We start from the raw sequence: 26,500 nt of genomic DNA on the forward strand, positions 1-26,500 counted from the left end.
GCACAACCCAAGATCCTGAACTTCAAGAGTCTTGGGAATAGTAATGCTTCCACACTTGTGGCCTCAGTCATCAGCCTGGGAAGCAACCCCTGTGTAGATGCAGCCTGACAGCTGCTCTTCGGCCTCAGCTAACTGGACCTAGGCCTGGAAGACCCAGGATTCTTGCCCTTGACGCTATAAAATGATTCACCATTAGAAACCAATATGATTTTATCAAAATGACATAATCTGCTTTGCCTCTGCACCCTGAGGATTATGAAACCTTCCCTATATGTTATCTCCATTATACTGTGAGTTCCTTGACTAAGAGCAGGGACTGTCTTACCTTTCTCTGTGTATCCCCAGTGCTTGGCACAGTACTTTGAACATAGCAGGTGCTTAATAAATATTTTATTCATTCATTTGAGTGATGCCCACTAACCTTGGGTGTCCCCAAAGTGTGCCCTCTTCTCCTTTTTCTTTGTACTGTTTCACTTGGTGATTCCATCAGCTTCCATGGATTCAGTGATTCTCTCTCTACTGATGACTCTTAACTCTACTTACCTAGCTCCTCACCTCTCTCCTGACCTCTAATCTCCCATCTCCAGATGGATGTTCTCTAGACATCTTAACCCCAGCATGTCCAAAACTGAACTCATTTTTCCCTCCAAGGCTTTCCTGCCTGACTTTCCTATTATTGCCCACCACCATCCTCTTACTTACCCAGGCTTGGAGCCTAGGTGTCATCCTTAACCCCTCACTCTCACCCGCCCCTCACCCAATCTGTTGCCAAATCCTGTTGTTTCTACTTTTTGTAACAACTATACCATCCATCCTCCCACTCTCTACCCTGACACTGCCACCATCCTGATGCAAGCCCTCCTCACCTCACATCGGAACTATTGCAGCAACCTCCTGATTGGTCTCTCTGCCTCAAGTCTCTCCCCACTCCACTCAGCTGTCAAAACGATCTTCCCTAATGCACAGGTCTGACCAGGTAACCCTCCTCTCCCATTCAACAAACTCCAATGGCTCCCTATCACCTCTAGGATCAAATATGAAATTCTTTGGTCTACAAAGCCCTTAATCATATGGCCTCCTTTCTGGTCTTTTTGTACCTTACATATATGCCTTTATACCTTTTTATACTTTATTCTGCAATCCAGCAATACTGGCTTCCTTGCTGTTCCTCAAACAATGTACTCCGTCTCTCCTTTCTGGGCATTTTCAGTGGCTGCCCTTAGTCCTAGAATTCTCTCCCTCATCTCTATGTCTCCTGGTCACCCTGGCTTCCTCCAAGTTCCAGATAAAATGTCACCTTCTATGAGAAGTCTTTCCCAATCCTCCTTAATTCTAGCACTTTCCCTTAGCTCCAACAAATCTCTAATTTATCCTCTGTTGTATTGTTTGTACATAGTTATTTACCTGTTGTCTTTGGATCTCATTAGACTGTGAGCTCCTTGAGAGCAGGAACTGGCTTCTTATTTTCTTAGTATCTCCAGTGCCTAGCACAGTACCTGGCACAAAGTAGGTGCTTCATATGAGCTTGTTGATTTTCTTTGTTCATAAAATGAAGAAGATTGAGGGCCCTTCCAGGTCTGCAGTCTATTCCTTTTGGAGGCGGCTACAACAGAACTCCCTATCTCCCTTCTATGTGCTACTCACCCTAAGGAGGGAGTTTTCCTTAGCTTTTTGTGTAGGGTATCAGGTCCACTTCTCCATCTTTTCAGTTCTTCTTGCTTGATTTTTTCCCCCCAAAGCTGTTTCCTCTGCACTGAAGTCTCTTCCTCTGCTTACAACCAATAAAGCTAAAGAAGAGAGTTCAGTCTGTTCCCTAGAACAGGGAATGCCCTTCCCTTCCTCCAGAGCATGAAAATCTGGTCAGTTCCATGCTTCCCACCCCATAGACTCCTCACTAGAAGAATGAAAGAGGTAGCCAGAGAGGCTTCCATTTTATTATGGAAAATTAAACAAGGCAAAAAAAAAAAGACCACAGACAAGGAGATGTAAGGTAGGACCTCATTAGGACCCTCGAGTCCTCTTCAGTTTAATTCCAGGTCACTGGAAGAAACATAAGAATTAACTACAAGGGAGGAAAAGATTGAGGTCACCCCTCCTCCTTTTGGAAGACCAAAATAATACTGAACAAGGCAGGGTTAGGGAAGGTAGACATTCAAGAAGAAAGCCAAGCTCCAAACAGTCAAAGGCAAGGGAGAGGACCACCCACTGGCTGAGTTGTGGTAATATAACCATGGCAGGTGTGGTTTGTAAACCTGGGACTTTGGCTGAGTGAGGCTTGGGACAGTGGAAGCTGTAAACATAAGTGGGTGGAGACCCAGGCAGAGAAAAAGTACATCTTTAACCCCCAGAAGGGATGGATGCACCTGTAAACAAACAGAGGGAATGAGGGCAGGACTTCTCAAGGCAGGGTGGCCTGCACTTACCAACCTTGGGGTAGGGTGGGGTGTTGGCACGGTGGGGTTAGCAATGGACAGAGTGCTATTCAGTCAGAAGGAAAGTTCTACCTTCTCATGACTCAGTAGGCTTTGCCCCCTTCCCTAGGGGGTTTGGGTTCTTTGACTCCCAGGAGACACTGAGCCAAAGACTCTCTCCTTTCACTGAAAATGTCTACGACACCGTCTGAACCTAAGATCATGAGTTAGAGGGCAGAGATGGGCTCCCCCCCACCACAGCACAAGAAAGGTGAGGTGGAGAAGTGCATGGGATTTCTCCTTCCTGACAACTCATTTTATGGGGTCTGTCAGCACAGCAGCTGCGAGGAAGGATGGAAGATTGATCTTCAGCACTCAGGAGTGGGAAGGAGTTCTTGCCCTCCCAGTTGGAAAGGTCACCGGCGGCAGGACTCATCTGTGGGGGTGCAAGAATAAGCAAAAACAGAATGATTTTTGTGTCTTGCCCCACCTCCTCTCCCACCAGCCTCTTAGCCACTTTCTGGGGGGGAGGGAATGGCACTGAACTGGAAAGCAAGAAAGCAAAATTCTAATCTTGACTTTGCCACTAACTAGCTGTGTGACTACGGATGAGTCACAAAACAAAAGACTTAAATTAAAATGACCTCTGAATTCTCTTTTCAGCTCTGACATTCTGTCTCTATCAGTCAACAAGCATTTATCAAGGTACCTGCTATGTGCTAATCACTGTACTAGACAAAGGTTCTTAGCATTTTTTGTACCATCATAGTAGATGCTTAATAATGTTTCTTGATTGATTTATTATAGACTGAGGGACTTCTTTGTCAATCGGACCCCTTTTCATCATAATGTTAACAACATACATAACTGAATAAAATGCTAATGCCATTTGGGAGATACCTGTTTTTCAGAGCTAAGACCTAGCAAGCAGTCTGTGCCCTGAGTTTGGCATAACAATAATCCTTTGCACCCTGGAATGATCTCACCCTCTGGCAAAATGTACTGTGGAACAGCACCAGGTGTTCACTGAGGGATTTAGCTCCCCCTATTTCCCAGGGTCATCAATCATGTATTCACAATCCCTGTTCCTTTGCAGGCACAGCACTCCTGTTCCCATCACAGAATTCTGGTTCTGTGCTCCACAGAGTGGGCACAATGCCCCAAACTTGAGACAATACTGTTCCTACAGGGCCCATGGGAACAGTAACTCAAGAGCTAGAAATGATTATGTCATGGTCTGGCCCACGATGTGTATAAGCCTTGCCTTTAGTCTAGCACGTAAGCCCTGCTTCTTAGGAAAGGGGGCTTCTGCCTACAGGTGTTGTTTTCCTCACTCTGAAACTAATTAAACTTCTGTTTGTGTCCTGACTCTCCTGACTCTCCTGTCTCTAGCCTTCTCTGTCTGATTCTGCTCCAGCCCCCACCAGGTTAGAGGCCATGATTTTTTTCCCCATCCAGATTCAAGGCCTGAAATCTGTTTATAGATCCCAGGTTAAGAACCCTAGGCATTTACTAAAACAGTCCCTGCCTCAGGGAACTCCCACCACTCTATTGCATTTTACTTCTAGGTCCCAGCCTAGCTCTAAAAATGCCAGGTTTGCCCCAGGACTCCAGGCATCAATCACTCTTCCTCCCAACCTCCCCCACCTAAAATCCCCTGACATTCTGAGCAGCCTTTCTCACAACAGACACCAGATGGCAGCCTAGACAAGCTTGATAATAGTCACCGGGTAGGGGCAACTTACCCACTAGCAGGGCCTTGGTCTGCAGTCCTCCCCGAAGCTCCCTTTGTAGTAGCAGCAACTCCTCCTCATCCTCCTCTTCATCTGGCAGGGATGGGGAGGGACCAGGAGCACTTGGGGCCTCAGGCTCAGGGCCCATCTCCTCCAGCACAGAACTTTCAGAAGGGTACTGATAGGTGGTCTCCAGGGCTGACTCATTAAAAGAAATTTTGAGCTAAGAAGGCAGAAGGAAAGGGAGAGAAGAAAGTAAAGCTAGGAGACCCAGTATAAATAAACAGGGGGGGAGATGGGAGAGGCCGGCATAGGACAGATGATGGATTTAGTTGGCTGGGCCTGGACCTCACCACATCAAATTTCTCTCCCTTCACCCCTACCCCTTAATACAACCATGTGCCTTTCCCCTTCCCAGGAAGAACCTTGGTTTTTGGCCTTCCGGTCCCATATTTTCCCTTCTTTTGGTGTCCAGGCCCTTTCCAAACACATTGGGATTGTGTTACAAATTCTGTATTTGGAGTCTGGGCATACTGGTTCTTCCATTTACAATCTGTTATAACCTTGGGCAAGTTGCTTAAAAGACCTCACTTTCCTTATCTACAAAATGAAGCAGTTGGACTAGATCACCCTTGAGTTCCCTTCCAGTACCAAATACATGAACCTGTGACCAAAGTCACTCGTTCCACTAGCCTATAATGGTTCTCCCTACAAGCTACAGGACTTAAGGGAGTCAGGTATTGGGTTCTCCTTTCCTAGGTGAAGAGCGAAGGATCAATGATAGGTTGTGGAGAGGTAGGATGTCCTGAGTTTTGAGAAGAACATAGGAGGGAGAGACCTTCCCTAAACATAAAGGGGCAAAGATTAAAAAACAGGCCAGTAACCTTAGGTTGCTCCAAGAGGACCCGTGACTAACACAGGGGTCAGAGAACACCAGACTGGAGAGCCTACAGGTGGGGGGTGGGGGAAGAGGTTTGGACAAGCAGAGTGGGTAGATGAGCAGACCCAGAGATAGAAAACGTCACTAAACAAACCAGCACATGTGCAAACTAAATCCCAGTTATTAAAGGCTGAGCTTCCCAACTCTACCCCTCCCCCTCCCACCATAAGAAGCTCTGAGCCAGGGAGAGGGAGGGATTTATGCTGAAGGCCATAGAGATTAAGGGGGCAAAACAGGGGAAACCATCTCTAGTCTCCCCAAGGAATCAATTTGGGAAAACAGTGAGGCCTGGCAACTTAGACATCTTAGGTGTTCTTGAGAAGAGGGGGACCTATAAAGAGGAATATTGTTGGGGACTACATATTAGGGGCTGAGGATGGGGGGAATTTGGAAGAGCACTAGATTAAGAGTCAGAGGGCCTGGGTTTGAATCCTGACTCTGCCACTTACTACTTCTGTGACCCTGGGCAAGTCACTTCCTTTTTTTGGGCTTCAGTTTCCTCATATGCAAAAGAGGGGAATCAGACCAGATGATTACTAAGGACCCTTTCAACTGTAAATCTTATGAACAGGGTCTTAGAAGCAAACAGGGAGATCAGATCCTGTCTATTAAATCATACCCACGGTCTAATGGCCATGCTGTGGGAGGCCACAATCATCCCCCCTCAAGGCAAACCATAAGTATATTCTTGCTTCCTTTGCTGGACAATTATGGATCTGTCCATCGAAAGGTTGTCCAAACTCCATTTAAATCCATTTATATTTTCTGACTATATCATCTTTAGGGTTAGGCATTCTGTATGTAAATTTGTTATCCTCTTTGTGAAGTCAAACATCCTTTTATTTATCCAAAATTCATAACTCTTCCCTTCTCGAATTAGTTCTCCCCCAGCCCCCATCGTCTCTGACTGGGTTGCTCAGGAATGCACAGTGGCTCTGGGGGTGACTCACTCTCTCCTCTCCCACCAGCTATATAAGGTCACAAGGGGGCCTGGTGAGGGGATAGGCGGGGCGTCTTCACTGAGCCAAGGGTACTCTGGGAAGAGGGGATGGGGTTTCCAGTCCCTGGGAGTGGACTGGATTGTTGAGGCTGAGATTTATATCTGGATGATGGGGAGGATGAATTTGTTAGAATCAGCTGGAGGTCAGTGGGAGTTGTTTAGGGAAAGCATGGGGGGAGGGGGGAGACTTGGAGGTTGGAGTCCATCCTTTAGTTACTATGGGGGCTGGGAGACAGGATTATTCAGTCTTTGAAGACAGCAGGATCTTCTGGGGGGAAGGGGTGGTGAAGAGGAAGGGATCCAGAGAACAAGAGGGCTAAGGAGCTAGATGTCTGAGTTCCACCCTTTGTAAGAAAGCTTCTTTCTCCCTTCCCCCCACTCCTCTTAGACCCTGCTTCCTTCTTCTCTCACCACATCCTGAGTAGCGGCAGAGCAGGGCCTGGGCATGCAGCCCAGCCCCCCATGTCCATACACCCCCACCACACTCGGCCCCACTAGACTTCCGGTTCCCGCCCTAGCCTTCCTGTTTGGATGATATATTCACTGCTCCCCTACACCAGGACCTAGGCATGTGTCCCCCCCACTACCTCCATCAGCTTTTTTGCCCCTCCCATCCACTTGCCAGTTCCCCTCAGGAACCCAAGCTCTGCTGTTCCAACCAGCTGTGGAAACCTAGTAGGAAGAACACTAGATTTGGACTTAAAAAACCTGGGTTCTAGTTTTGGGTCTGCCATTTCCTCTCTGACCTTGCGGGCAAATCACTTAATGGCAGAGGCTCTGTGAACCTCAGTTTACTTATCTCTAAACTTAGACTTGGACCGTCTACCTCCCATGATTGCTATGAGGAAAAAGCTCTGTGGATTGTAAAATTCTATATAAAATGTTAGCTTTCCCCAACACCACCTACGTCTAAGCTGGAACAATGTTAGCTACAACAGGACAAAGGACTTCTGTAAAGAAACACCCTAGTCAGAAGAGGAGCGCCACTTGGAGCTGAGCTCCTTGAGGTTTTGCTTAGTCTCTGATATGCCCAGAATTGTGAGGGCAGCAGTCTCTTTCTTCACCGCTGTTACCATTCCTTGTCTAGACACCAATTCCCTACTCTTATCTGCACCCTCAAAATCTTGGCAGGTGATATTTCTTCATAACTTCACCTGAAAACTTTATGTGAAGTTATTTCTTCCACTTAGCAGAGCATTTCCTCCCCTTCCAGCACCCAAAGAGCTCATCCCCCAATCTATCTCCTAGCTCAACAACCAACGAAAGGACCTCCATAGTCAGAAGAGCTGAGACTGAACTTCCTAAGGGAGTTGTGGTGTTGGAAAGATGATCTGAACCCAATCAGATGATCTTCCTCTTTCCAAAGGGATATTTCTCATTGCCATTGAGAGACTGTTTTCCCATTTAGTAACTGTAATCTTAGGCAAGCCATTTAACCTTTTAAAATTTCAGATTTAAATCTTTAAATCTGTTAAATGGGGAATAATGCTTTACTTCCTCATAGTGTTGTGGAGAAAGGAGTTTATAAATCAAAGAGCAACATGTAAATGGGAGATTATTATAACAAGAAAAAACAAGGGTCATAGCAGGAGAGATCATGATACTACGAAGGACAAAACTGGGAAATTAAAAAAAAAACTGGTGGAAATCGCTGATTCTGGAACATTTCTTATCCTAGAGATATTCAGTTGTATCATCTGTGAGAGATGTTTTCTAAAGTATCTTTCAGCTTTAACATTCTATGATTCTGTGACTGTCTCTTAGGAAAGAAATTGGTTGGTCTGGGTTGAGGAAGTGACCTTCCATGTTGGGCTGGGGGGAGAGGAGAGAAGGGGTACGATGGAAGGATAACTCTTACCAAGAAGGAAAGAGGTGCTTCTGCTGACCCTACTCCCCCAATTCCGACCTAGTTTTTCTCCACTCTCTGAAAGTCTTTACTGAAGTCCTTTCTGCTGGAGCCAAACTATTTTTACCTCCCACCCCAGGGCATGCCCTTCAGTGAAAGAGGGTGGGAAAGGGAAGGCAGGGCTCCCAAAACTCTCTGGTGATGACTATGGCATCCTCCAACCAGTCTCCACTCCCCAACCCCTGTCTTCTCAGCTTCACTCTTTGGCTTACTTCTGATATTTTCCACCCTAGAGGGAGGGAGAGGCCAGAGTGAAAAGCCACAGAAAGGAAAACCAGCTCCTGAGCCAGATCTGGGAAGAAAGGGAAACCCCAGGGAAGGAGGGAGGGGAGAGTAAGGGGAGTATTTTGGAGAAGGCTCTTCTTGTCCTCAAGAGAAAAGAGAACTACTGTCTGTGGCTGGGGCACAGCTGGCATGTACAACCCAAGGGTCATCGGCTTCAAGCAGCCACTGTGTCTCTGTCTCACCCCGGGGGCAGATTTAGGGTTCAAGGGCATTCTCTGAAACATTCTCTTTCCTCTGCTTTCACTGTGCTCTTTTTGCTCTTCTCCATAACACTGGCCTCTATCCCCAACCCAAACAATTCCTTTTCCTCTTCTACTTTTCTCTCCAGGAGTAAGAAGACCTCAATCAAGACCTCAATCAGTCTCCCTTCTCTTCTAGGATACTAATTTCCCATTCCTGGGAAAATTATCCCCCAAACTTCTTTCTATTACTTTCTTTCCCTAAAATGTAATTTTCTTTTACTGTTTCCCATCTGGATTAAAGGCGTAATTTAGCCCACCTTTTCCTGTCTGGTGAGGTCAGCAGCTCCTCTCTTCCCCCTGAGTGGAGAGAAATGAGCAGAAGCCCATACATAGGTACCCTACCAAACAGAGGAAAAGAGGCCAGGAAGAATCCAGTGCCTAAGGGAAGGGAGAGAAAAAGAGACACACCCAGAGACAGAGACAGACTAAAGGAGAGAGACCATGAGAGCATTTTCCCTAGGGAAAGATGACTGGAAAAGGGGATAAAAGAGGAAGTGGGTCCAGACAGTGAAATGTAAGGAGAGAGGACATAGAGAAAAAGACACAAAGTAAGGGGCCCAGAGAAAGCTGGTGAACTGGAGCTCAAAGGGGCCAGGCTAGACTTCCCTACCTGTTTATGGTGTCTCTCAGGGGACCCCTTGGCGAGGCAGCTTCGGCTGAGACGGAGGTAGCCCCCAAGCACCAGTATCTCCTCAGCAGTGGGGTACCGCTTCTTCCCAGGGCCAGGGACCTGGGGTTCAGGTGGGGCAGGGGCTGCAGGGGGCCCAGAACGCCTAGGGTTAACTGTGAAGGTGTGTCCACTACGGCGGGGGGCCCCTACCCCAGGCCCAGGTTTCACCCCATAGAACAAGCGACTCATCAGCGGGTCCCCTGGGGGCTGAGGAGTTGGTGGGGCAGGGGGTAGGGGAGATACTGAGGGTGGTGGTGGGGGCTGAGGTTCTGCTGCTTCCTCTTCCTGAGGCCCTGAGCCTTTGGTCCCAACTTCCTCAGGTGGTGGGGGGGAGGTTACAGGGTAGTGGCTTCTAAGGGAGCTCACCATCCTGCCTCCATCCCCAGCTTCCTCTACAGCAGCCCCTGTCCTCCCTTCTTCAGCCTTTGGTCCAGGCAACAGCAACTTCTGATCTCCAGAATCTGAATGCACTGTCTTCTGCTCGCGAGCCTCTGATCTCCCAGGGCTCCATTCTCGAGCCTTCCCAGAGTTCAGTCTCCATTTCCGTACTTCCATCTGTCTAGAACTCTTGTCTGCATCCTCTCCTGGATTCAGCCTCATTTCTGTTGCCTCCATTACCCCTGGGCTTCGTTCTCGAAACTCACCAGGACTTAACCTACATCTTTGTGTCTCTAAAAGTCCTGAGTTCTCCCTGGTTTGTCTCTGCATTAGTCTCTGTTCCGTCCTCAATTCCCCTGATCTCCCTTTGCTTTCTTCTCCTGGGTTTAACCTCCACTCTCGAGCCTCCAATAGCTCTGGACTCTGTTCGAAGACTTCTCTGGAATTCATCCTCCATTTATGTATCTCTGTCAACCCCAGCCTCTGTTCTCCATGCTCTCCATGGTCTGCTGAGCTCAGTCTACATTCTCCTGTTTCAGATCCCCCAGAAGTCTGTTCTCGAGGTTCTATTGCATTCACATTTCGTTCTCGATCTTCCCCGGGGCTTTTCTTCCATTTCCGTGATTCTGATAGTCCAGAGCTCCTCTCCTCAGTCTCCCTGGGGCTTAATCTCCATTCCAAGGCCTCTGCAGGCCTAAGGCTCTGCTCTTGAACTTCTGCTAGCCCCAGCTTCCTATCTACAGACTCCCCCAGGCTCAGCCTCTGCTCTCTTGACTCTCTTCCCACCAGACTCTGTTCCTGAGCCTCTGCTGCGCTGACTCTCTGCTCTCGGGCTTCCACTCTCCCTGAAACATGTCCTCGACCCTCAGGTGGCCTCCGATCAGTGAGCTGCTCTTCGGCACTTTGCTGCTGCTGCTGCTGCTGCTTCAGCTCTTGGCGCTCTTGGCGGATGAAGCGATTCTGGTGGACAGGTCCGATGGCCTCCAGAAGGACAACAGGCTCCTCAGGTTCAGGAGGTGCTGCATCTGGAGCCTCATTCCCAGGACCTGGTTCCCCCACTGGCACTCCTAGCTTGGCACGGCGTCTCTCCAATAGCCCCCGTTTCCAGGCTGGCATCTGGGCCAGTCGATCCTTCTCAGCCTGCTCCCGGCCTCGAACGGCAGCCTCCTCTTGTCTTCGCCTGGCTAGTAGTTGTAGCTTCCAATCTGGGACAGTAGCCATGGTCCCAGTGGGGCAAGAGAACTGGAGGGGAGGAGATGGAGCAGTGAGGGAGTGTTGTCAAGGGGAAGAAAGAAGCGGGAGAGCTGGAGAACGACAGTACCGGTGGGGCAGAGAGGGAGAGGAAACGTGGTGTAGAGTTTGTGTGGGAATAGAAGCAAGAAGAAAGGAAGAGATAACCCCTGGGGAGGAGGGAAAGATGGGGAGCCTAGGAAAGGGGAGAAAACTGCTAGGGAAGAATGGAAAGAAAGGGAGAGATTGGAGGAAAGACTGAGGAACTGAACATAAGAAATGTAGGGGGAGGGAAGAGACTGAGATATAGTGGAGGGGAAGACTGCTGGGAGGAAGCGAGAAAAAACCCAAGAGAGAATATTGGGGTATGGTGGAGGGTGACAGAATATTTCAGATGAGAGAAGAGAAAAAAGAAGACAGCTTGGAGAAGAACCAGGGGAAGGAACCAAGTGGGGTGGCTAAAGGGGGAGGTAGGGAGGTTAGGGGAACTCCTGGCGTGTGGGGTGAAAAGGCAAAGCCATGGTGTTGGGGGAGGGGGAATGGATACGGAAAAGGGGAGAGGTAAGGGTGTACCAAAGGGGTAGGGAAAAGGGTAGGAAGGGGATAAGGAGAGAGGGGAGGAGGGAACTGTGTAGCAGACCTGCCAGTCACAGCGTGGCCCCTAGCGGACTCTTGCTTCCCCTCCAACCTCTCACCAGCCACGCCCCTCCTGTCCCGGACCACCCCCACCCCCCGGCCCACGCACCCCGCCTCTTGGGGCGGGTCTGGGAAAAGACAGCACCCGGGGACTTTCGGAAACCGGGAGTCCAGGCACCCAACCCCTTCTCAGAACCCAGATGTCCACTCCTCCCCCTCTCCTATAATCCTCATGCCAGTCCTGGGACCCAGATGTCCAGCTCCGCTCTCCAGCCCTCTTCCCCTCAGTCAGGGACCTAGGCGTCCTCCCCACCCCTCACCCTCAGATCCCGCTGTCGCTCTAACCCTGGAACCGAGATGTTGCGGTCCCTAGTCACTCTGGCACCCTACTCCTACGGCCAGTCGCTACACAAAGAAAATCGCCCAGTCTGAGGAAGGAGTGGAGGGAGAAAGGGTGGAGGCCGGAGGTGATGAGGCAGGGGACACCTTTACTCTAAGTCTGAACCCCCCCTCCCTCCCAACTCACGTACGGCGGGGTCCCTCGGGGGGAGGGAGGGGGTGCGAGGTCGAGAAAGCGTCTGGAGAGGGGAAGAAGGAAGAGGAAGAGGGAGCGAGGGAGAGTTGGAGATGGGAGGGAGAAGGGAGGAAGGAGGGAACGAGGGAGGAGGAGAGACAGACCCAAACCAAGGGGGGCCGGGCTGGGGGCGGCGACCGCTTTGTCTGAGGACAATGGGGAGAGAGAAGGGGGCGAGAGGCGGAACTCCCTGCAAGGGGCGGGGCCTCCCTCTCCCAGGACCCCTAGCTAGCTATTCTTTGGGAAGCGCTCTCGACGCGCAGCCCCTAGCTCACCGCTCTCATTCTTCTCTGGGACCCAAGAATCCCGGTCCTCAGCCTCCAGCTGCCTCGCCCTCCTTCGGCCGTTCTGCCCGGCGGGACCCAGGTGTCCTTTCCACCCAACTTGTCCAGTGATTCTCCACCCCCACCCCAATCTTTCCGCCCTCCTCTTTCCCCCTCCCAAAGCCCCGGTCCTGGGCGGTGGCCCGTGACTCAGGCCCCTGGGGGGACCCAGGGAGGAAGCTGCAGCTGCTGAGAGCCGTCCTGCCCAGCCCGTCTCCTGCCCCTCCTCCCTTCCCAGCTCTCGGAGCTGAATCGTTGTAGGGTCGCTGGTCTTTAAGGCCGGGCTGGGAGTGGCGGTTCAAAGTGATTGGGGGATGGAGCGGATCTGGGATCCGAGTCGGCGGGATCGGTGGAGATTGCTTCGTGGATGCTTGGCTTTGATTTGGTTAGGGACTGGGCAGCAGTCCACCCGGCTCTGGGATAGTCCAGGTGTTGGCAGGCCGGACCGCTAGTGGCAAAGGAACTATGTCCCGTTCCTGAAGCTTGGAGGTTGAGGTATCCTCAAGAAGGTAGAGGGCGGGACCTTGGGGGATGGCTACAGCATAGTGGCCGCTGGAGTTGCTGCAAGCATTTGCTTTCTTTTCACCCTTCGTCCCCACCACCTACTCGGTAGCTGCTGAGACAGTTGGTCTTCGGCCTACCACTCTACTCTCCCCCCTCCCTATTCCAGTTCTGCCTTCCATTCTTTAAGGACCCAGAACCAACTAACAGTCCAAATCAGAGATAAATACTTGTGGGCGTAAGGGGCGTATGAAGAAAAGACATGGTATTTGGATTTATTTGCCAGCTTCTTACATGTTCTCTGGGAAACATGAAGGCACTGGGGTGGGGAGTGAAGATGTTCCTGCCCCATCCTCCCAACATCTGCTCTGAGGACATAGGGCCTAAGTGGTGAGGAAGAAATCCTAAAAAGAACCTCAAGGATACTAAGGGAGGGCCTGGAGGAATGGGAGAGAGGGAGCTAAGGAAAGGTACTTCCATCTGGAGGCTGAGAAACACCTCAGTTCCAGTCTAACTCTGGGGTGGGTAAAGATATAAATGAAAAGGAGAGGTCCCTGAGAATGGGTTTGGGGATCAGTGGTAGTGGACTGATCAGGGCCAACCTCTTTCCCCTGGGATTTGGAGAGGAAAACAGGCGGAAAGAGGCCTACCTATCATTGGGGGATGGGCACAAAATCCTCACTCCTCCCCAAGTCTCATCTCTCTTTCTAGATTGAATTGAGGGATCCTTAGGTAGGGGAGTGGGATCCTGGATTAAGAGATACTAAATCTGGAATCTGAGTGTGGGCTCCAAGTCAGAGAGCTAGCTCCATACCATATCCAGAGAACCGTGCCTGAAGTCCACAGGGAGAGAAATTTGGAGTCTAGGAGGTAGAGCTGGGAATTCAGGAGAGATAGAGTTTTGGGGTGGGGGAGGCATCTAAGGACCCAGAAGCATGCAGCCTCAAGTTTCAAGGGGTGGCCTCTCAAGTTAGAGTAGGGGTGGAAACCTCAAATTCAGGAGTGGAACCTGGAATCCAGAAGACAGATTATCTAGGATAGCTCTTGGATTTTGGGGAACAGAACTTTGAATGGGGAGTAGGGGTGGGGGACAATCAGGGCTTTAGAGCCTAGGGACAACAGTTTCATCCTAAGGGCTAGATTTCACTCAGCATCTACATCATTAGGCCCAGCAAGTAACTGAAGCTTTCTTTGAAGCTGGGCACGGAGGTAGCGCAAATCTTGCTGGTCTAGCCCATGTGCCAGGCCCAGGTAGAGGGTGAGCAGTGCAGCCAAGAGGATTCTGTCAAGGCCCAGTCGGGGCACAGCCCATAGCACTGTCAGGAGCTCCACACACACAGGATGTCTCAAGTGCTCAAAGAGTCTCAGTGCCCTAGGGGACTTCAGAGCCAATGGCTCCCCTAGCCCCAGCACATGGTAATATACCTATGGGATAGAAAGACATTAGAGATCAGAAATTGAGTCACCATATTCTTTTGCCTCTAATTCTACTCCCTCCCTTAATTCCTTATGAAAAGCTGATTCTGTTCATCTTCCAAGGTTGTCTCTTCCATATCTCCAAGGATATAAGTCTAATCCTCCTCCAATTCTTGGGACTAAGGTCTCCTCTCTGATCCTAATTCTTGGCTCTTGACTCTGCTACAAATTTATGGGAGCCACCATCATTTCTGGACTTTGGGGGAGGGGTTTAGTATCATGGCCCCATTAGGGGAGGGAAAAGAAAGGTAACTGGTAGACTAAGGTTAGGGTGGAGCAAAAACCCAGTGAGGATTGGTTAGGGCACGGGGAGATCGAAGGTGATTCAAGTCTTGGAAGAAGTAAGGAATGAAGTCCAAAGGCTGGAGGCCCAGGGACTGGAAATATTACCTGTTTGAGGCCCATGAGCTCAGGATAGTCAAAAACTAAGAGGATACTAAAAATGAGAAGCCAAGCTATGATGTGCATCACGAAGCAGAGAAGGGGTACCCAGGTTACCCAGGGCTCTGATTGTGCTTCCCAGAGGACTGGGCCCTCTGGCACTGGCTCCCAATAACGCATCACCACCTGGAAGGAACAGATGGGGGGGGGTGGCTAGATTCAACTCCCCTTAGAATCCTATTCATCCAATATGTTAAGGAAGGCTCCCCCCTCACAGTTCTCTCTCTCTCTCTCTCTCTCTCTCTCTCTCACACACACACACACACACACACACACATCTCCAGCTTCCTGATGGTTTTCACTCCTAATAATTCATGCAGGGTGCTCCAAGACAGGTTTCCAACCCGCTATTAACAAACAAATTTTTTTGACATCCACTATATGTAGGATACTGTGTTAGGTGATGGAATTACAAACAAGTACTAGATCATGCTTTATTTATTTTTCTTGGGCCTTAGAAGTAGGGAGCAGAGGATGGGAAGATAGTACTGCTACTCTAAAATCCTCTCTGGATCCCAGACCTTGCAATCAATCAACAGCATTTATTATATGTCTGCTATGTGCCAGGCACTGTCCTAGGCACTGGGGATAAACAGGCAAAAATGAAAGTCCCTGCTCTCATGTAGGAGATGGTGTTTGAGTTGGGCTTTGAAGTAAAGAAGAGATTCTAAGAGGCATAGGGGAGAATGCATGGAGGTGGGGATGGATGGGAAGGGAAAATTTGTGCAAAAGTCCAGAGATAGAAGGTAGAATAGTGTGTGTGTGTGTGTGTGTGTGTGTGTGTGTGTGTATGCGTGTGTATATGAGAGAGAGAGAGTGAGAGAGGGACCGCGAGAGACCGAGAGAGAGAGAGCGAGAGCGAGAGCGGGAGAGAGAGGGAGGGAGAGCGAGCGAGCGTGTGCTAGCCTGGACAAACATGAACGTATGAAAGACAGCAATATAAAATAAGAGTTGGAAAGGTGGATTGGAACCAGACTGAGAGGGGCTCTAAATGTTAAACGGGGAAGTTTCTATTTGATCCTAAAGGTAGTAGGGAACCACTGAAATATATTAAGTGGGCCAATCCTCTACAAATATCACTGGCACAGTGTGGAAGCACACAGGAGATAATAAATGTTTGGTGAATTTATAAGATGTGTGATCACTGCCCTAGAGGAGCTTACCATTTGGTTAGGAGAACAAATATGTATCTAGAGATAAATAATAAAGCAACATATAATCATCAGGCATCTCTCTCATATATGACAAATGTCTATGACAACGTCATAGTAGACAAAGGAGTTCAAAAGAGGGAGGGGATCAACACTGAAACTATGGCCATTGGTAAAGACTTCTTAGAGGAACTGGGGGATGAAAATCAGGCCTTAAAGTATGTGTAGGTTTTGGAAAAGAGAGGAGGAGGTAGGCATTCCAAGCAGGGGGGATTGGGAAGTAAAAAAAGAAGGGGGTATGTTTGGAAAACAATGGGTCTAGTCTGTCTACAGTAGGGAAGTAGTGGGAGCTGAGGTTGGAGAATTTAGTGATTAGAATGTGCAGGAGTCTGAATGCTCCCAGTTCACTCTCTTAATTCTGTTTACTCAGGAACCCAGGCATCTGGCACCCTCATCCCCAGGCTTTCCTTTCCCCAGACCCTACTTGTCTTGGGGACCTAGCTGTCTAGCCCCCATACCTGCAGGGCCAGGGCAGTGCAGGCCACATAGAGCGACCTCTGCAGGACCCCGAAGTGCTGGGTCATCCATGTCTTCACAGGTTCTGCTGCCATAAGACTGTGCTGCCCCATGAACAGCAGCACCAGCCCCAGGTCCTGCGCTAGAGCTGCCAAGATGCCAGGGTCCTGTAGGGCAGTCAGCCATTCCTGTCGACTATCTTAGGATGGAGAGAGATAGGATGTCAAAAGGACAGGGAAAGAGCATTATTATTCTAAATATCTCCTCCGAGTCTCAGGCCATTTCCCTCTGGAGGCTGACCAGGCTTCCCTGATTCCTGATGTCTCTCAGAGAACCTGTCTAGACCGTGCCCCTCTTATTCTCCATTTTCCATGAAGTGGCTTTGAAATTTCCCATCTCCCGCAATTCAATTAGGGCCATATACAGGGTGTCCCTAAAGTCTGGACACAGGAAAAATTTTTCAGTAACATTTTATTTAATTGGAATATTAACAGACCTTAGCCCCCTTGACTTCTTTTTCTGGGGTGTGCTAAAGGAGGTGTACTCAATGAAAATCACAGATGCAACACACGTGACTGAATGCATAATAGTGAATGTGCTAAAAGGTGCAACACACTTGATCGAACGCATAGAGTGAAGGTGCTAAAATTGGCGGTAATGTGGGGTTACTGCATCGAGTTCACATGAATCTTGCAAAGCACATCAACTTTTGCATCACAAATGATGGAAATTATATTGAAGATGTTATCTGTTAATATTCCAACTAAATAAAATGTTGCTGAAAATTTCATTCATTTCATTTCTTGAGAACATGCATTTTTGCCCATGTGTCCAGACTTTGGGAGCACCCTGTATAGAAAAGGAGCTTCAAGAGATGTTGGCTGAACCTTTCTGAAAGAAATTTTGGGAGAAGAGGATTTGGGGGCTTCTGAGAAGTTTTTTAGATCAAGAGGGTGTTTGTGCCCAGAGGCCTGAAAAACCCTAATCCAAATCTATTTGCTTTTGCTCCGCCTGTGGAAAAAAAAGTCAAATTTAGGCATTAGGAGAGACTTGAGTTCAAATTCTGTCTCTGGTGCTTGCCAGCTTTGTGACCACGTAGGGGCAAACCATCTAGCCTGAGCCTTCCGTCAATGTGATCACATCCTGCCCCCTAAGTATTTGCCTATATCACTTTTGAATACTTTTTCTCGCTCCAAAGTATTCTTCCCCACATAAATGTCCATCCAAATCTTCATCCTCCGCCTTCAGGAACTCCCCAGAATTAACCTCAGATTTTTCTGTTTTCTCCCCACCTCCTCCCTTTACACTTCCTCCTTCCCTCCCTTCAGTCCCACGTCGGCTCCACCCCCTCCTCCACCCGCACCCTCCTCCGAGGCTCCCGCTCCAGAGCCCCCTACCTGGCCGCAGCTTCGGGGAGCCCCCGAGCAGCGGGTGCAAGGACGTGAAGCACACGAACTCCACCCCGGTGCCAAAGGCCAGAACGAAGGAGGCCAAGGCCGCAGGGACCAGGAGCAGCGCAGGGGCCATGGCCGGGGGAGCGGTACCGGGCCCGGGGAGGAGCCTGCGAATTCCCGCTACACTAGCCCCGCCCCGGGCCCAGCCCACAGCCCACAGCCCACAGCCTGTGTTATTAATTCGGTTGTTACGGATACTTCAGCGCGCCGAGGTAATTAGGGACGGTTTAATGAGACCAGAGCTTAGGCTCAGGGAGCGTTTCAAACAAAAACATCACAGGACTTTGGTTGGGTACCCATATTCCTGCAAATCTCGTCTGGTTCTCCGTATTTCTCCAGGTCTTCTGAAAAGGTTCTCTTGTTCCTTCATCCCCCAAGAACCCTCCTAAGCCCTTATGTCACCTTCCCCATTTGAAAAGTTCTTTATATCACACCAGTCTTTCATGAAACATTTCTTCTAAATAGTTTATTTTATGTGTATTAAACAGTGTGGGCTGCATGGCGGGGTAGGAGGGCTAAGATTCGGAGGTGCAGAGGAGGAATGCTTCTGGCTGGGCTTCCTGCCTCAGCACACCAGTGAGCAGGAACTCTGGCGAAAGGAGGGGCAGCTTAGCCCGAATGGCTGCAGAGCATCTTGAGAGGTCCTGAGGACACGCAATGACGAATCTCTGGGGCTAAAGACAGAGATAAGGAGAGCAGAGGAACAAAGAGGGAAAGTAATTGATTCAGAGTACAAGTGCATGTTATGACCAGTATAAAACTTCTCCCTGCATCCTCCCACCCTTTGACCCCTTCAAGTTCTCCCATTTGCCTCCCCCTACCAACATCCTAGTTTCAATCCATACCTTATAGGCCCGAGGTATGCTAGAAAGTGCAGTGCCCCCACAGCATGTGATGATCTCTCCCATTTGGGGGGGTGGGGGCTGCACTCCAGGAGTCACATAGATCTCGTAGCCCTGAGGGAAAGAGGCCAGCTGAGGATTGGTGATGGGAAATGAGACCTCTAGAGAGAATGAAGACAAACCTTAGGGGAAGGCAGTGGGGTGGGGGTGGGAGATGGGCATACCTATGAGGAAAGTGTGTGACCAGGGTCCCACTCACCTCTAGCAGGCCCCGATCCTGAGCACGGCTCAGTGCCTCTCGAAGGCTGAAACCAAAGTTCTTCTCCTGCTCGGGATCATTCACCAAAAAGTCATCAGATGGCAGGAATCGGCCAGCCTTTCGGGACTGGAGGCAGGGAGGAGGAGTCAGTTCGACTCCTCTACAGGACTCTTCTGCCCATCTATCCCTTAGCCCTTACCCCCAAATCCTTCCTTTATCTTCCTGGAACCATACCTCCTTCCCATTTTTTCTTTCAATTTATATCTATGTGTACGTAAATTTGTTAGTGATTTTATCTTCAGCCATTTGTATTTGTTACCGTTCTGGATCCCTCCTACTCTCTCACCTGGTGCAACCATTCCAGAGACAAAATGGGTATCCCCCGGCCCAGGGCACATAGGAATTTGACTGTACGTCTAACTCGATCCGTCACCAGGTGGGAGGCTTCTGCCACCGAAGTGGCCAGACTTCCACCCAGTGCCAGCACAGCCTGCTCTCCTGGTGCATCTACCACACCTGTGAAGAGCACCTGTAGGAAAAGAAGTCATTCAATGAAACCCAGCAAGCCTATACCTCCCTACTGACTTCTCTTAAGGTCCTGTATCTTCCACCTTTCTAAAGGATCTTTTACTACCACTTTCCAAAACCCTACGCCTTTCCTTCCAATTCCTCTCCATACCTTGGGAACTCTTGATTCTCGACTGAGTCTAGCTCTCCGTAAGCTCCGGCTAGGCGTTCCCTTGACTTCCTCCTTTGCCTGAACTGCTAGTTCTGCAACCCCCACAGGGGTCCTCATGGTAGTCTGGGAGTAAGAAAGATCCCAATGAGTTCTTAGTGCAGCCTTACCCTCCTGAGCTAATCCCTGTCTCACTTCCTTACCTCAACTTCCACTGGCTTCTCATCTTCTTCCTTGCTGGATTCTTGTCTCTGGGACCTACCTCTCCGGGGTTTCTTGGGGCATGGAGATGGCTCCTTGGTAGCCAGAGGCCGCTTTTGGCCTGAGAGTTTGGGCTTGGCCTCTGGGGTGGAGACAGGCGTACCTACGGCCCCTACCCTCTGGTTCCTGGTAGCTCTAGGGGCAGATGCCTCAGGTGTGGAGGGCTCTGGGGTAGCTGTGAGTGACTCAGAATGTTCTCCCACTCTTGCTCTCTGACTTCGGAGAGCCTTGGGTGGGGGCACAGGGTTTTCAGATAACTCTGTTGGAATGGAAGTGGGGGGCTCAGGGAGATCTGGTACAACTGTGGTAGACCCACAAGTTCTGGTGGCCCCCCGTTTCCGGCTTTGACGAATCTGAAGGCAGGGTTTAGGGATTACAGGCAAGTCTTTAGGGATGGGAGGGCGGAGCTCAGGGGCCCCAGGGGCAATTGGTGCAGAGGAGGGACTAAAAGGCTTCTGTGTCTGGCTCTGAAAAGAAGACTCTGATTTGTCTCTAGAATCCTGAGGGAGGAGAGGCTCAATATTTGGGGCCAGGAGAGTCCCCTGCCTCCTGCTTCGTCTTGTCCTCAAGATAGGTGATTCCTGAGAAGTTGGAGAGGAAGAAGAATGGAGTGGTTTTGATGTTCTTCGATTTCGGCTCCGGGTGATTCTAGGACTTGAGGAAGGGGCTGGGGCTTCAGGGACTGGAACTTTAGATGCTACAAGAGGTATATCTGAGGAATCCTGGTCACCCTGCACATAAATCGGATAGTGATCAAAGGAAACATAAGATTAATATATTCAAGTTTACACTATATTAACTTGCATTTGCCCCTTTGTATTCTTTTCCCCATCAAACTGGCAATTCTTCAAAGGAGAGAACTATCAAAAATTCTTATACAGAAGGGCTCCACCTTCCTTATTACTATCAGCAACTACTACTGACCATCTGTGTGGCAGCACCCCCCAAATCACTGGTTCAGCTTGTGGTCTAGCCCTCATAGCCACTGTCTAGGATAAGGCTAGACATTGCCACCAACTACAAACTACCACCACCCACAGGACAGGCAAGCCAGCCTAGCTGAGGTAACAAGGCACTCCTTGAGGGAGTTGGGAGGCAGCATGTGCTAGGCAAGTCAAACCATTACCGCTACTTTGTCATCTACCCTCAGACTCCAATGGTAACTGCCCAGAGCCTAGAACCCAAGAGCTTTAGGAACAGCAATGCTTCCAGTCTGGTGTCCAATGGTTTGAAGTCAAAAACCAGTATTTTGTCAGTGGAAATGGCATTGAAGAAGAGATACTCCTTTTTTTTTTTTTGCCTTTTTGCCTCTGCACCCTGATTTGCAGCTGAAACCTTCCATATATGCTATCTTCCCCCACCAGAATGGAAGTTCCTTGAGAGCAGAACCTGTCCTTTTTCTTTATAGCCTGAGCTCAGCTGAGCACTTTACATGTAGTAAGCACTTAATGCTTTGTTCATTCATTCCTTCTTCTGGACTTTCCTGTGTCCCACCCCCACAGTGGCCAGCAACAGGCTCTACAAAAAGAAGCAGGACTGAGGATGAGGAAAGGCAAGAAGGAAAATAAAAATAGGAAGAAAGCCCCTGACTGAGACAGATTTAGATCAATAGAAAGCTATAAATAATGACACTCTGAAAATGAGACAGCTAACTGGAAATTAGATAATGGGGCAGCACAGGAGGTAGAAGAATGTGAATGTCAGAAATGACAGTGAACAGTAGTTTGGCATGAGGGAAAGGACTATGCAGAGCATCAGCATCAGGAACTCAGGGTGGGCAGAATAAAAGATTTTGTAGAAATGAGTAGCAGTTAAAGCAGATGTAGGGAGAAAAGAGGAATAGCTCTTACCGTTGGTACTTCCTCAACAGGCAAACTTTTGCTATCATCGAGGCCTAGGCAAGAAGAGAAAGTGAGTTTGGCTGGATTCTTGTGAACTTTATAGGGGCTGAAATATAGATTTCCTGTCACTCACCTCTCTGAGATCTACTATCACCGAGGATTTGGGGGTTTGAGGCCAATTCCTGCAGGTCAACTTCCTCAACTTTAGATTTTGGTACTGGAGCTGGATTCTGGACCTCCTGGTCATAATCTTCTAATGTCTGTCCCCCTGCCTCTCCTCCCAGCCTTTTTCTGGGCACCTTCCCTTCTACCATCAGACTCTTGGTTTTTCTTTCTGGTGCTTGTCTTTCAAATATGTCTTTCTCAGAGGTTTGCCTCTCCATTTCCTTCTCTAGTGCCTTTGTTTCTCTACAACTTTTGACATCTTTCTGTGTCATAACATTCTGCTCACCTGTACTTGATGCACATCTCTGGCCTCTTTCTGGTATCTCTGTTTGTACTACTGGACTCACTTTTTTTCTCTTGGATCTCTTTGCCTTACTTGCCAATGTCTTTTTTTTAAAGGTTTTCTTTTCCATTTTTCTCTCCGGTGTTATTCTAGATGTCTCTATCACCTGGTTCTCCATGTCACTCTTCATAGTTTGTCCCTGGTTCTCTGTGTTTGGATTCTCTGTGCCTTGACTCCTTGAGGGCTCTGTTTTTTCTGGGCTACCAGGCTGTAGGTCTGAGGCTGTCTTAGGTGGAGAGGGGCAAGCTCCATGAGCTGCAATGCAAGAGTTGATGGGCTGAGTTCCTGATGGCTCTGAGCAGAATGGCTGTGTGGCCAACATTTCCCATGGCTCATCTGGACCATGTTGGGGAAGTCAAGGGAGAGAAACAGACTGAGAGGTGTTATAGAATCAATATATAAACCAGTTTTGTAGACTTTTGAGTAAAACAAGAGACAAAGTGGAGTAGGGAAATGGTTGCAGATTTGGGGGGTCCCAGATACACAAGAACTAGAAGTTATGAGTGTAGACGTAATCCTGGGGTGAACAAGACAGCTCCTCTTTCAAATGCTTACTACTCATTGTACAACGAAAGAGAGCATTAACATCTAGTCTGGATTTAGGCTTCTGCCTCAACAGCCCTATCCCCAACCCTGAGGCACTTCTCATTCCAAATCTTATTCCTCCTTAGGGACAGTATAACAGAGCTCTTATTCCCATTAGAAACCCAAGTATTTGATTCCAGGGTGGGTCTCACCTCCATGATTCTGATTCATTCCTTTTACAAAGCACTGAGTATCTGGTAAATCCAGGTCTGAAGTACCTGTGAAGGAGTCAAAAAAGATATTGGGCTCAGGACCGGCCACTTAATTTTGCTTTATTGTTTGCTATAGAAAGTTGGGTATTGAGGGAAGGAGACATTAAAACTCACCATCACTCTTGTTCTGAAAATCTTCAGTACCTTCCACAACTGGATCACTACCCCGTTCTATAGAATTCTGGATTCCTTCCTGGGCTGACTTCTCTAGAGTACTTGCTTCTACTGTGCTCACCTTTGGGAAGGGAGATAGGTGCTGCTCCAGTTTTGTTATAGGGATGATCCTACCCTGGATCTCACCTTTCTTAGTGGTCATTTTCAATTCATCACTAGCTGGAGCCCACTCTACCCCACTGTCCTCTTCAGCTGGAAGTTGGCTCTTCTTCATATATGTCAAAGAACCATTGTCATCCACATCAGTATCACTGTCCCCATCTCCACCAATAGGGTACTGGCCCTTCTCAAGATGTACTGTGCAGAGTTCTGTTGGGATCCCCTCCTTTTTTATATCTGTATTGCTTGTCCCACCTATGGGTACCTGATCTTTCCTCAGATGGACAACAGGTGGCGCTGCTGGGATAGCATCCTCTTCTATATCTGTATCACTGTTCTCCATATCAGGCTGGCACATTTCCAAGTGTGCATTAGCTGGTCTCACTGAAAGACCCTCCTCTTCCAAGTCTGTACTGCTATCTTCCAAGGAAGAATGTTGAGTCCCTATCAAAGGAGCCACAACTGAGGTTCTTTTGAGACTGCCCTCATCAACATCTGTATCACTGTTCCCGTCAGTGGGCAAGTTCTCCTTCAGGTGTGCCTCAGATAGAACTGCCATGATGCCTTCATTTTTTTCCACATCTGTATCACTGTCCTTCCCCACAACTGAGGGATGGTTCTCTCCACCACTCCCACTCCAGTCCTTACCTACAGTAGACCCTCTCCTGGCAGCTAAAGAGGGCTCTATTGGGGGAGGGGCTTCCTCTTCATCTGTGTCACTATCCAGAATGAAAGTAAGAGGCAGTGCAGAGCCCTTGGTGCCTGGTGAAGCTCCCTCCACATCACTAATGGGAAAAGAGGAAAGATGAGAGAACTTGAATTCAGATCCCAAGAAAGGACTCAGGCATCCCAAAACTGTAGTTTCCAGTTCTCTTCCCCTCCCACCCCAAATGACAGTTATTATTAAGGGCTAGCTATTACGCCCTGGGTTCTCCCTCCCTGAAGCATCCCTCAGGTAAACTTCCCTTTACAAAGTCAGTTGTCTGGCCCCTCAGTACTCACCTCTCTGATACTACAGTTTCTGAGGGGGAATATGTGACGGATACCTTGACACTCCTGTCCAAAGGAGAATCTGGGGAGAAGAATGGACTTCATAATTTCATATTCCCCAGGCTCTTCTACCTACCCACCACTTCCTGACACTTCAAATTTACCTCCTTCCTCCTCTGAATCTTCAGCCAATAAGGTCCCCTGGAATCGGGGTCCCCCCATCTCCGGAACTCTGGGTGTCTCTTCCACACTTAGAGCCCCCCGGGGGCCAGGAAGTGGGGGATCACCCAGACGGTGATATTGGCAAGGCAGGTCAGCAAAGAGTACTAAGTCTTGGTCCCTCAACTGGTGGCCCACCCCAGGGCTTAGGAGCTTGGGGGGTCTCAGAAGGCGGGTATGATTGAGGCTCCCACAATCTCGAAGGATAGGTGCCCTGCCTTGGGCTGGAATCTCAATTACTGCATGCTGTTTGGAGATGGATGGAAAAGGCAGAGCCACCGTACAGCCAGGTATGCGGCCAACCACATTCTCCCCAGGGTACAGCAGGAAATCTGGGGGCAAAAATTCAACGAGGTATTATTCTAAAGCCAGAGATCTGCCGCATTCCCGGTCTTCAGTGAGTTTTCTCTTTGGCTTCCCTCATCATGCATTTATATTTTTCTTCAGGAAAAAAAAGAAGAGGACGATCTATAGGAAAGATCCAGAATTCACAATGTATTGGGGGGGAGGGCAGGGCCAGAAACATCGGAAAAGCACGGGCCATTGAGGTCATTAATTTACCGCCTCTTACTGATCTTAGCCCGATTCCCCAAATTTATCCTGTGAGGGATCAGATTAAACCTGGAGGAATTTCCCTTCCACATCTCCCCTTCTCTCTGCCCCTCTATGGATCACAAAAGTCAAGGCTGCCACGCGCCCCTCCCCTCCCCGGGCGCCCTAGCACCCAATCCCCTCTGACCTTTCTCAGGGCCTCGAACACTGCTGAACAGGTGCAGCCGCCCTACAGGCTCCAGCCCGAAACGCGGAAGGGAGCCATTAGAACCCTCGGGCTCCTCCTCCTGGTTCTCCCACTCCACCAATTGTGTGTCCTCCATTATCTGCGATGGGGGAGGGGGAAGGGAGAACACGCCGCCACCAGCAGCGGGTCAGACGTCGAGGAATCCAGCAGGAGGGACGCCCGGGGTGGGGTGGGGGGAGGGGCCAGGGTGGCAACGAGCATTCGGGAAAACGCATCAAACAAGGCCAAGGTGGCGGAGGAGACACACGTGGGGGGTTGGGGTGGGGGAAGGGAATCCAATTCTGGCTCTGCTACTTACAACCTGTGTGACCTTGATCAAGTCACTAAAGTTCTCTGGGTCCTAAATTTCCTCATCTGTAAAAAACACGAGGGGCTTGAGCTGAGATCCATCTTTAACACCCCTTGCACCTCTAAAAAAAAGAAGGGGGGGCGCCAACCCAAATCCTGAGATGCGCAGTTGACCCCTACCCTCAGTCAGGGAGGACCAGGGTGGAAGGATGGGGGGCGGGGTGGGGGTGGAACCTGGGACTGTCGCCCGCCCACCTGGGCCACACCCTCTCCCTGGACGGCGTCGGGGCGACGAGCGACTCGAAGTAAATTAAGGTTCCCCCCCCCCCGCCCCCGGTCCTCAAGTCCACCAGGCTGCTTATCACCCAGACCCCCAATGCACCGGGTGCCCAGCGAGGGCCCCAAACCATCGCATTCCCCGAGATCCTACAGCGAGGCCCGGGACCCTCGGACCTATAACCGTTAGATTGGGGCGCCAGGAATCCCAGGAAGCAAACCTCCGAATAGCTCCCGCCCAGGCTTTCCCACCCGAACGGCCTCTTTGCCTCCCTCAAAAGAGGGGATCCAAAATGGCGCCCAGTTAAGACGGGAGTTGGAGAGCCCCGAACTCACAGGATTCGGGTCCGCGCGCGCGCGCCATGCTAACACGCAAAGAGTGAGGCGACCAAGGGCGCTGACGCTCTGATTGGCTCCCTCTACCGTCTCTCAAGGACGATTCGCACAACGATTGGCCGAGCCTTCCAACGATTGGCCGGCGCTGGGACAAGTCCGGGCAAAGCGCCTCTCGCCTTCGCTCGGGAAAGAGCCCGCTGCGGCGTCTCGTCTTCTCATTGGCTCCGGTTGACGGCAGGGGCGGGGCCGCCTCGCGCGCCTCCAACGG

General features: G+C 49.7%; 3 protein-coding genes across 8 annotated transcripts; all 3 read right to left on the minus strand.

Annotated features, from left to right (window-relative positions):
- Nucleotides 1–1,986: 1,986 nt before the first annotated feature.
- Nucleotides 1,987–12,389, minus strand: PPP1R18 (protein phosphatase 1 regulatory subunit 18). Of its 2 annotated transcripts, none has more exons than XM_036769285.1 (4): nt 12,281–12,389; nt 9,128–10,807; nt 4,157–4,342; nt 1,987–2,847 (listed from the first exon to the last, which is right to left on the minus strand). In XM_036769285.1, the coding sequence occupies exons 1-3, from the start codon at nt 12,287–12,289 to the stop codon at nt 4,160–4,162; spliced, it is 1,872 nt and encodes a 623-aa protein (XP_036625180.1). In that variant the 5' UTR covers nt 12,290–12,389; the 3' UTR covers nt 1,987–2,847; nt 4,157–4,159. The 2 variants fall into 2 exon arrangements, with proteins under 2 accessions (XP_036625180.1, XP_036625179.1); XM_036769284.1 differs by having other exon boundaries at nt 4,157–4,367.
- A 690-nt stretch (nt 12,390–13,079) lies between these two features.
- NRM (nurim) lies at nt 13,080–17,988 on the minus strand. Its single transcript, XM_036765819.1, has 4 exons — nt 17,811–17,988; nt 16,416–16,612; nt 14,696–14,872; nt 13,080–14,254 (listed from the first exon to the last, which is right to left on the minus strand). The coding sequence occupies exons 1-4, from the start codon at nt 17,938–17,940 to the stop codon at nt 13,973–13,975; spliced, it is 786 nt and encodes a 261-aa protein (XP_036621714.1). The 5' UTR covers nt 17,941–17,988; the 3' UTR covers nt 13,080–13,972.
- Nucleotides 17,989–18,306: 318 nt separating this feature from the next.
- MDC1 (mediator of DNA damage checkpoint 1) lies at nt 18,307–25,823 on the minus strand. Of its 5 annotated transcripts, none has more exons than XM_036767422.1 (16): nt 25,631–25,823; nt 25,273–25,411; nt 24,479–24,865; nt 24,327–24,396; nt 23,973–24,109; nt 23,590–23,768; nt 23,166–23,286; nt 22,992–23,057; nt 21,880–22,590; nt 21,756–21,799; nt 19,848–20,636; nt 19,648–19,770; nt 19,315–19,497; nt 18,969–19,094; nt 18,713–18,823; nt 18,307–18,541 (listed from the first exon to the last, which is right to left on the minus strand). In XM_036767422.1, exons 2-16 carry the CDS (start codon nt 25,406–25,408, stop codon nt 18,383–18,385), a joined length of 3,342 nt encoding a protein of 1,113 aa, XP_036623317.1. In that variant the 5' UTR covers nt 25,409–25,411; nt 25,631–25,823; the 3' UTR covers nt 18,307–18,382. The 5 variants fall into 5 exon arrangements, with proteins under 5 accessions (XP_036623317.1, XP_036623321.1, XP_036623319.1 ...); XM_036767426.1 differs by having other exon boundaries at nt 22,198–22,590; nt 25,631–25,683; XM_036767424.1 differs by having other exon boundaries at nt 18,319–18,541; nt 21,880–22,509; nt 25,631–25,683.
- Between the last annotated feature and the right edge of the window lie 677 nt (nt 25,824–26,500).

This window comes from Trichosurus vulpecula, chromosome 7 (genome assembly GCF_011100635.1).
Source record: "Trichosurus vulpecula isolate mTriVul1 chromosome 7, mTriVul1.pri, whole genome shotgun sequence".
NCBI lineage: Eukaryota > Metazoa > Chordata > Mammalia > Diprotodontia > Phalangeridae > Trichosurus > Trichosurus vulpecula.

What these genes read in the sequence shown, in the direction of transcription:
- PPP1R18 (XM_036769284.1), bottom strand. An exon ending in CTGAGAGACACCATAAACAG is followed by an intron (nt 4,368 to 9,127) that starts GTAGGGAAGTCT and finishes CTGCCTTCTTAG; the next exon opens with CTCAAAATTTCTTTTAATGA. An exon ending in GACCAAGGCCCTGCTAGTGG is followed by an intron (nt 2,848 to 4,156) that starts GTAAGTTGCCCC and finishes GCACCCCCACAG; the next exon opens with ATGAGTCCTGCCGCCGGTGA.
- NRM (XM_036765819.1), bottom strand. Translation starts at nt 17,940, where the DNA reads ATGGCCCCTGCGCTGCTCCTGGTCCCTGCGGCCTTGGCCTCCTTCGTT. An exon ending in CTCCCCGAAGCTGCGGCCAG is followed by an intron (nt 16,613 to 17,810) that starts GTAGGGGGCTCT and finishes CTCCATCCTAAG; the next exon opens with ATAGTCGACAGGAATGGCTG. An exon ending in AGCTCATGGGCCTCAAACAG is followed by an intron (nt 14,255 to 14,695) that starts GTAATATTTCCA and finishes TCTATCCCATAG; the next exon opens with GTATATTACCATGTGCTGGG.
- MDC1 (XM_036767422.1), bottom strand. Translation starts at nt 25,408, where the DNA reads ATGGAGGACACACAATTGGTGGAGTGGGAGAACCAGGAGGAGGAGCCC. An exon ending in AGAAGCCAGTGGAAGTTGAG is followed by an intron (nt 19,771 to 19,847) that starts GTAAGGAAGTGA and finishes TCTTACTCCCAG; the next exon opens with ACTACCATGAGGACCCCTGT. An exon ending in AGGATCGGGGCCTGCTAGAG is followed by an intron (nt 18,824 to 18,968) that starts GTGAGTGGGACC and finishes TCTTTCCCTCAG; the next exon opens with GGCTACGAGATCTATGTGAC.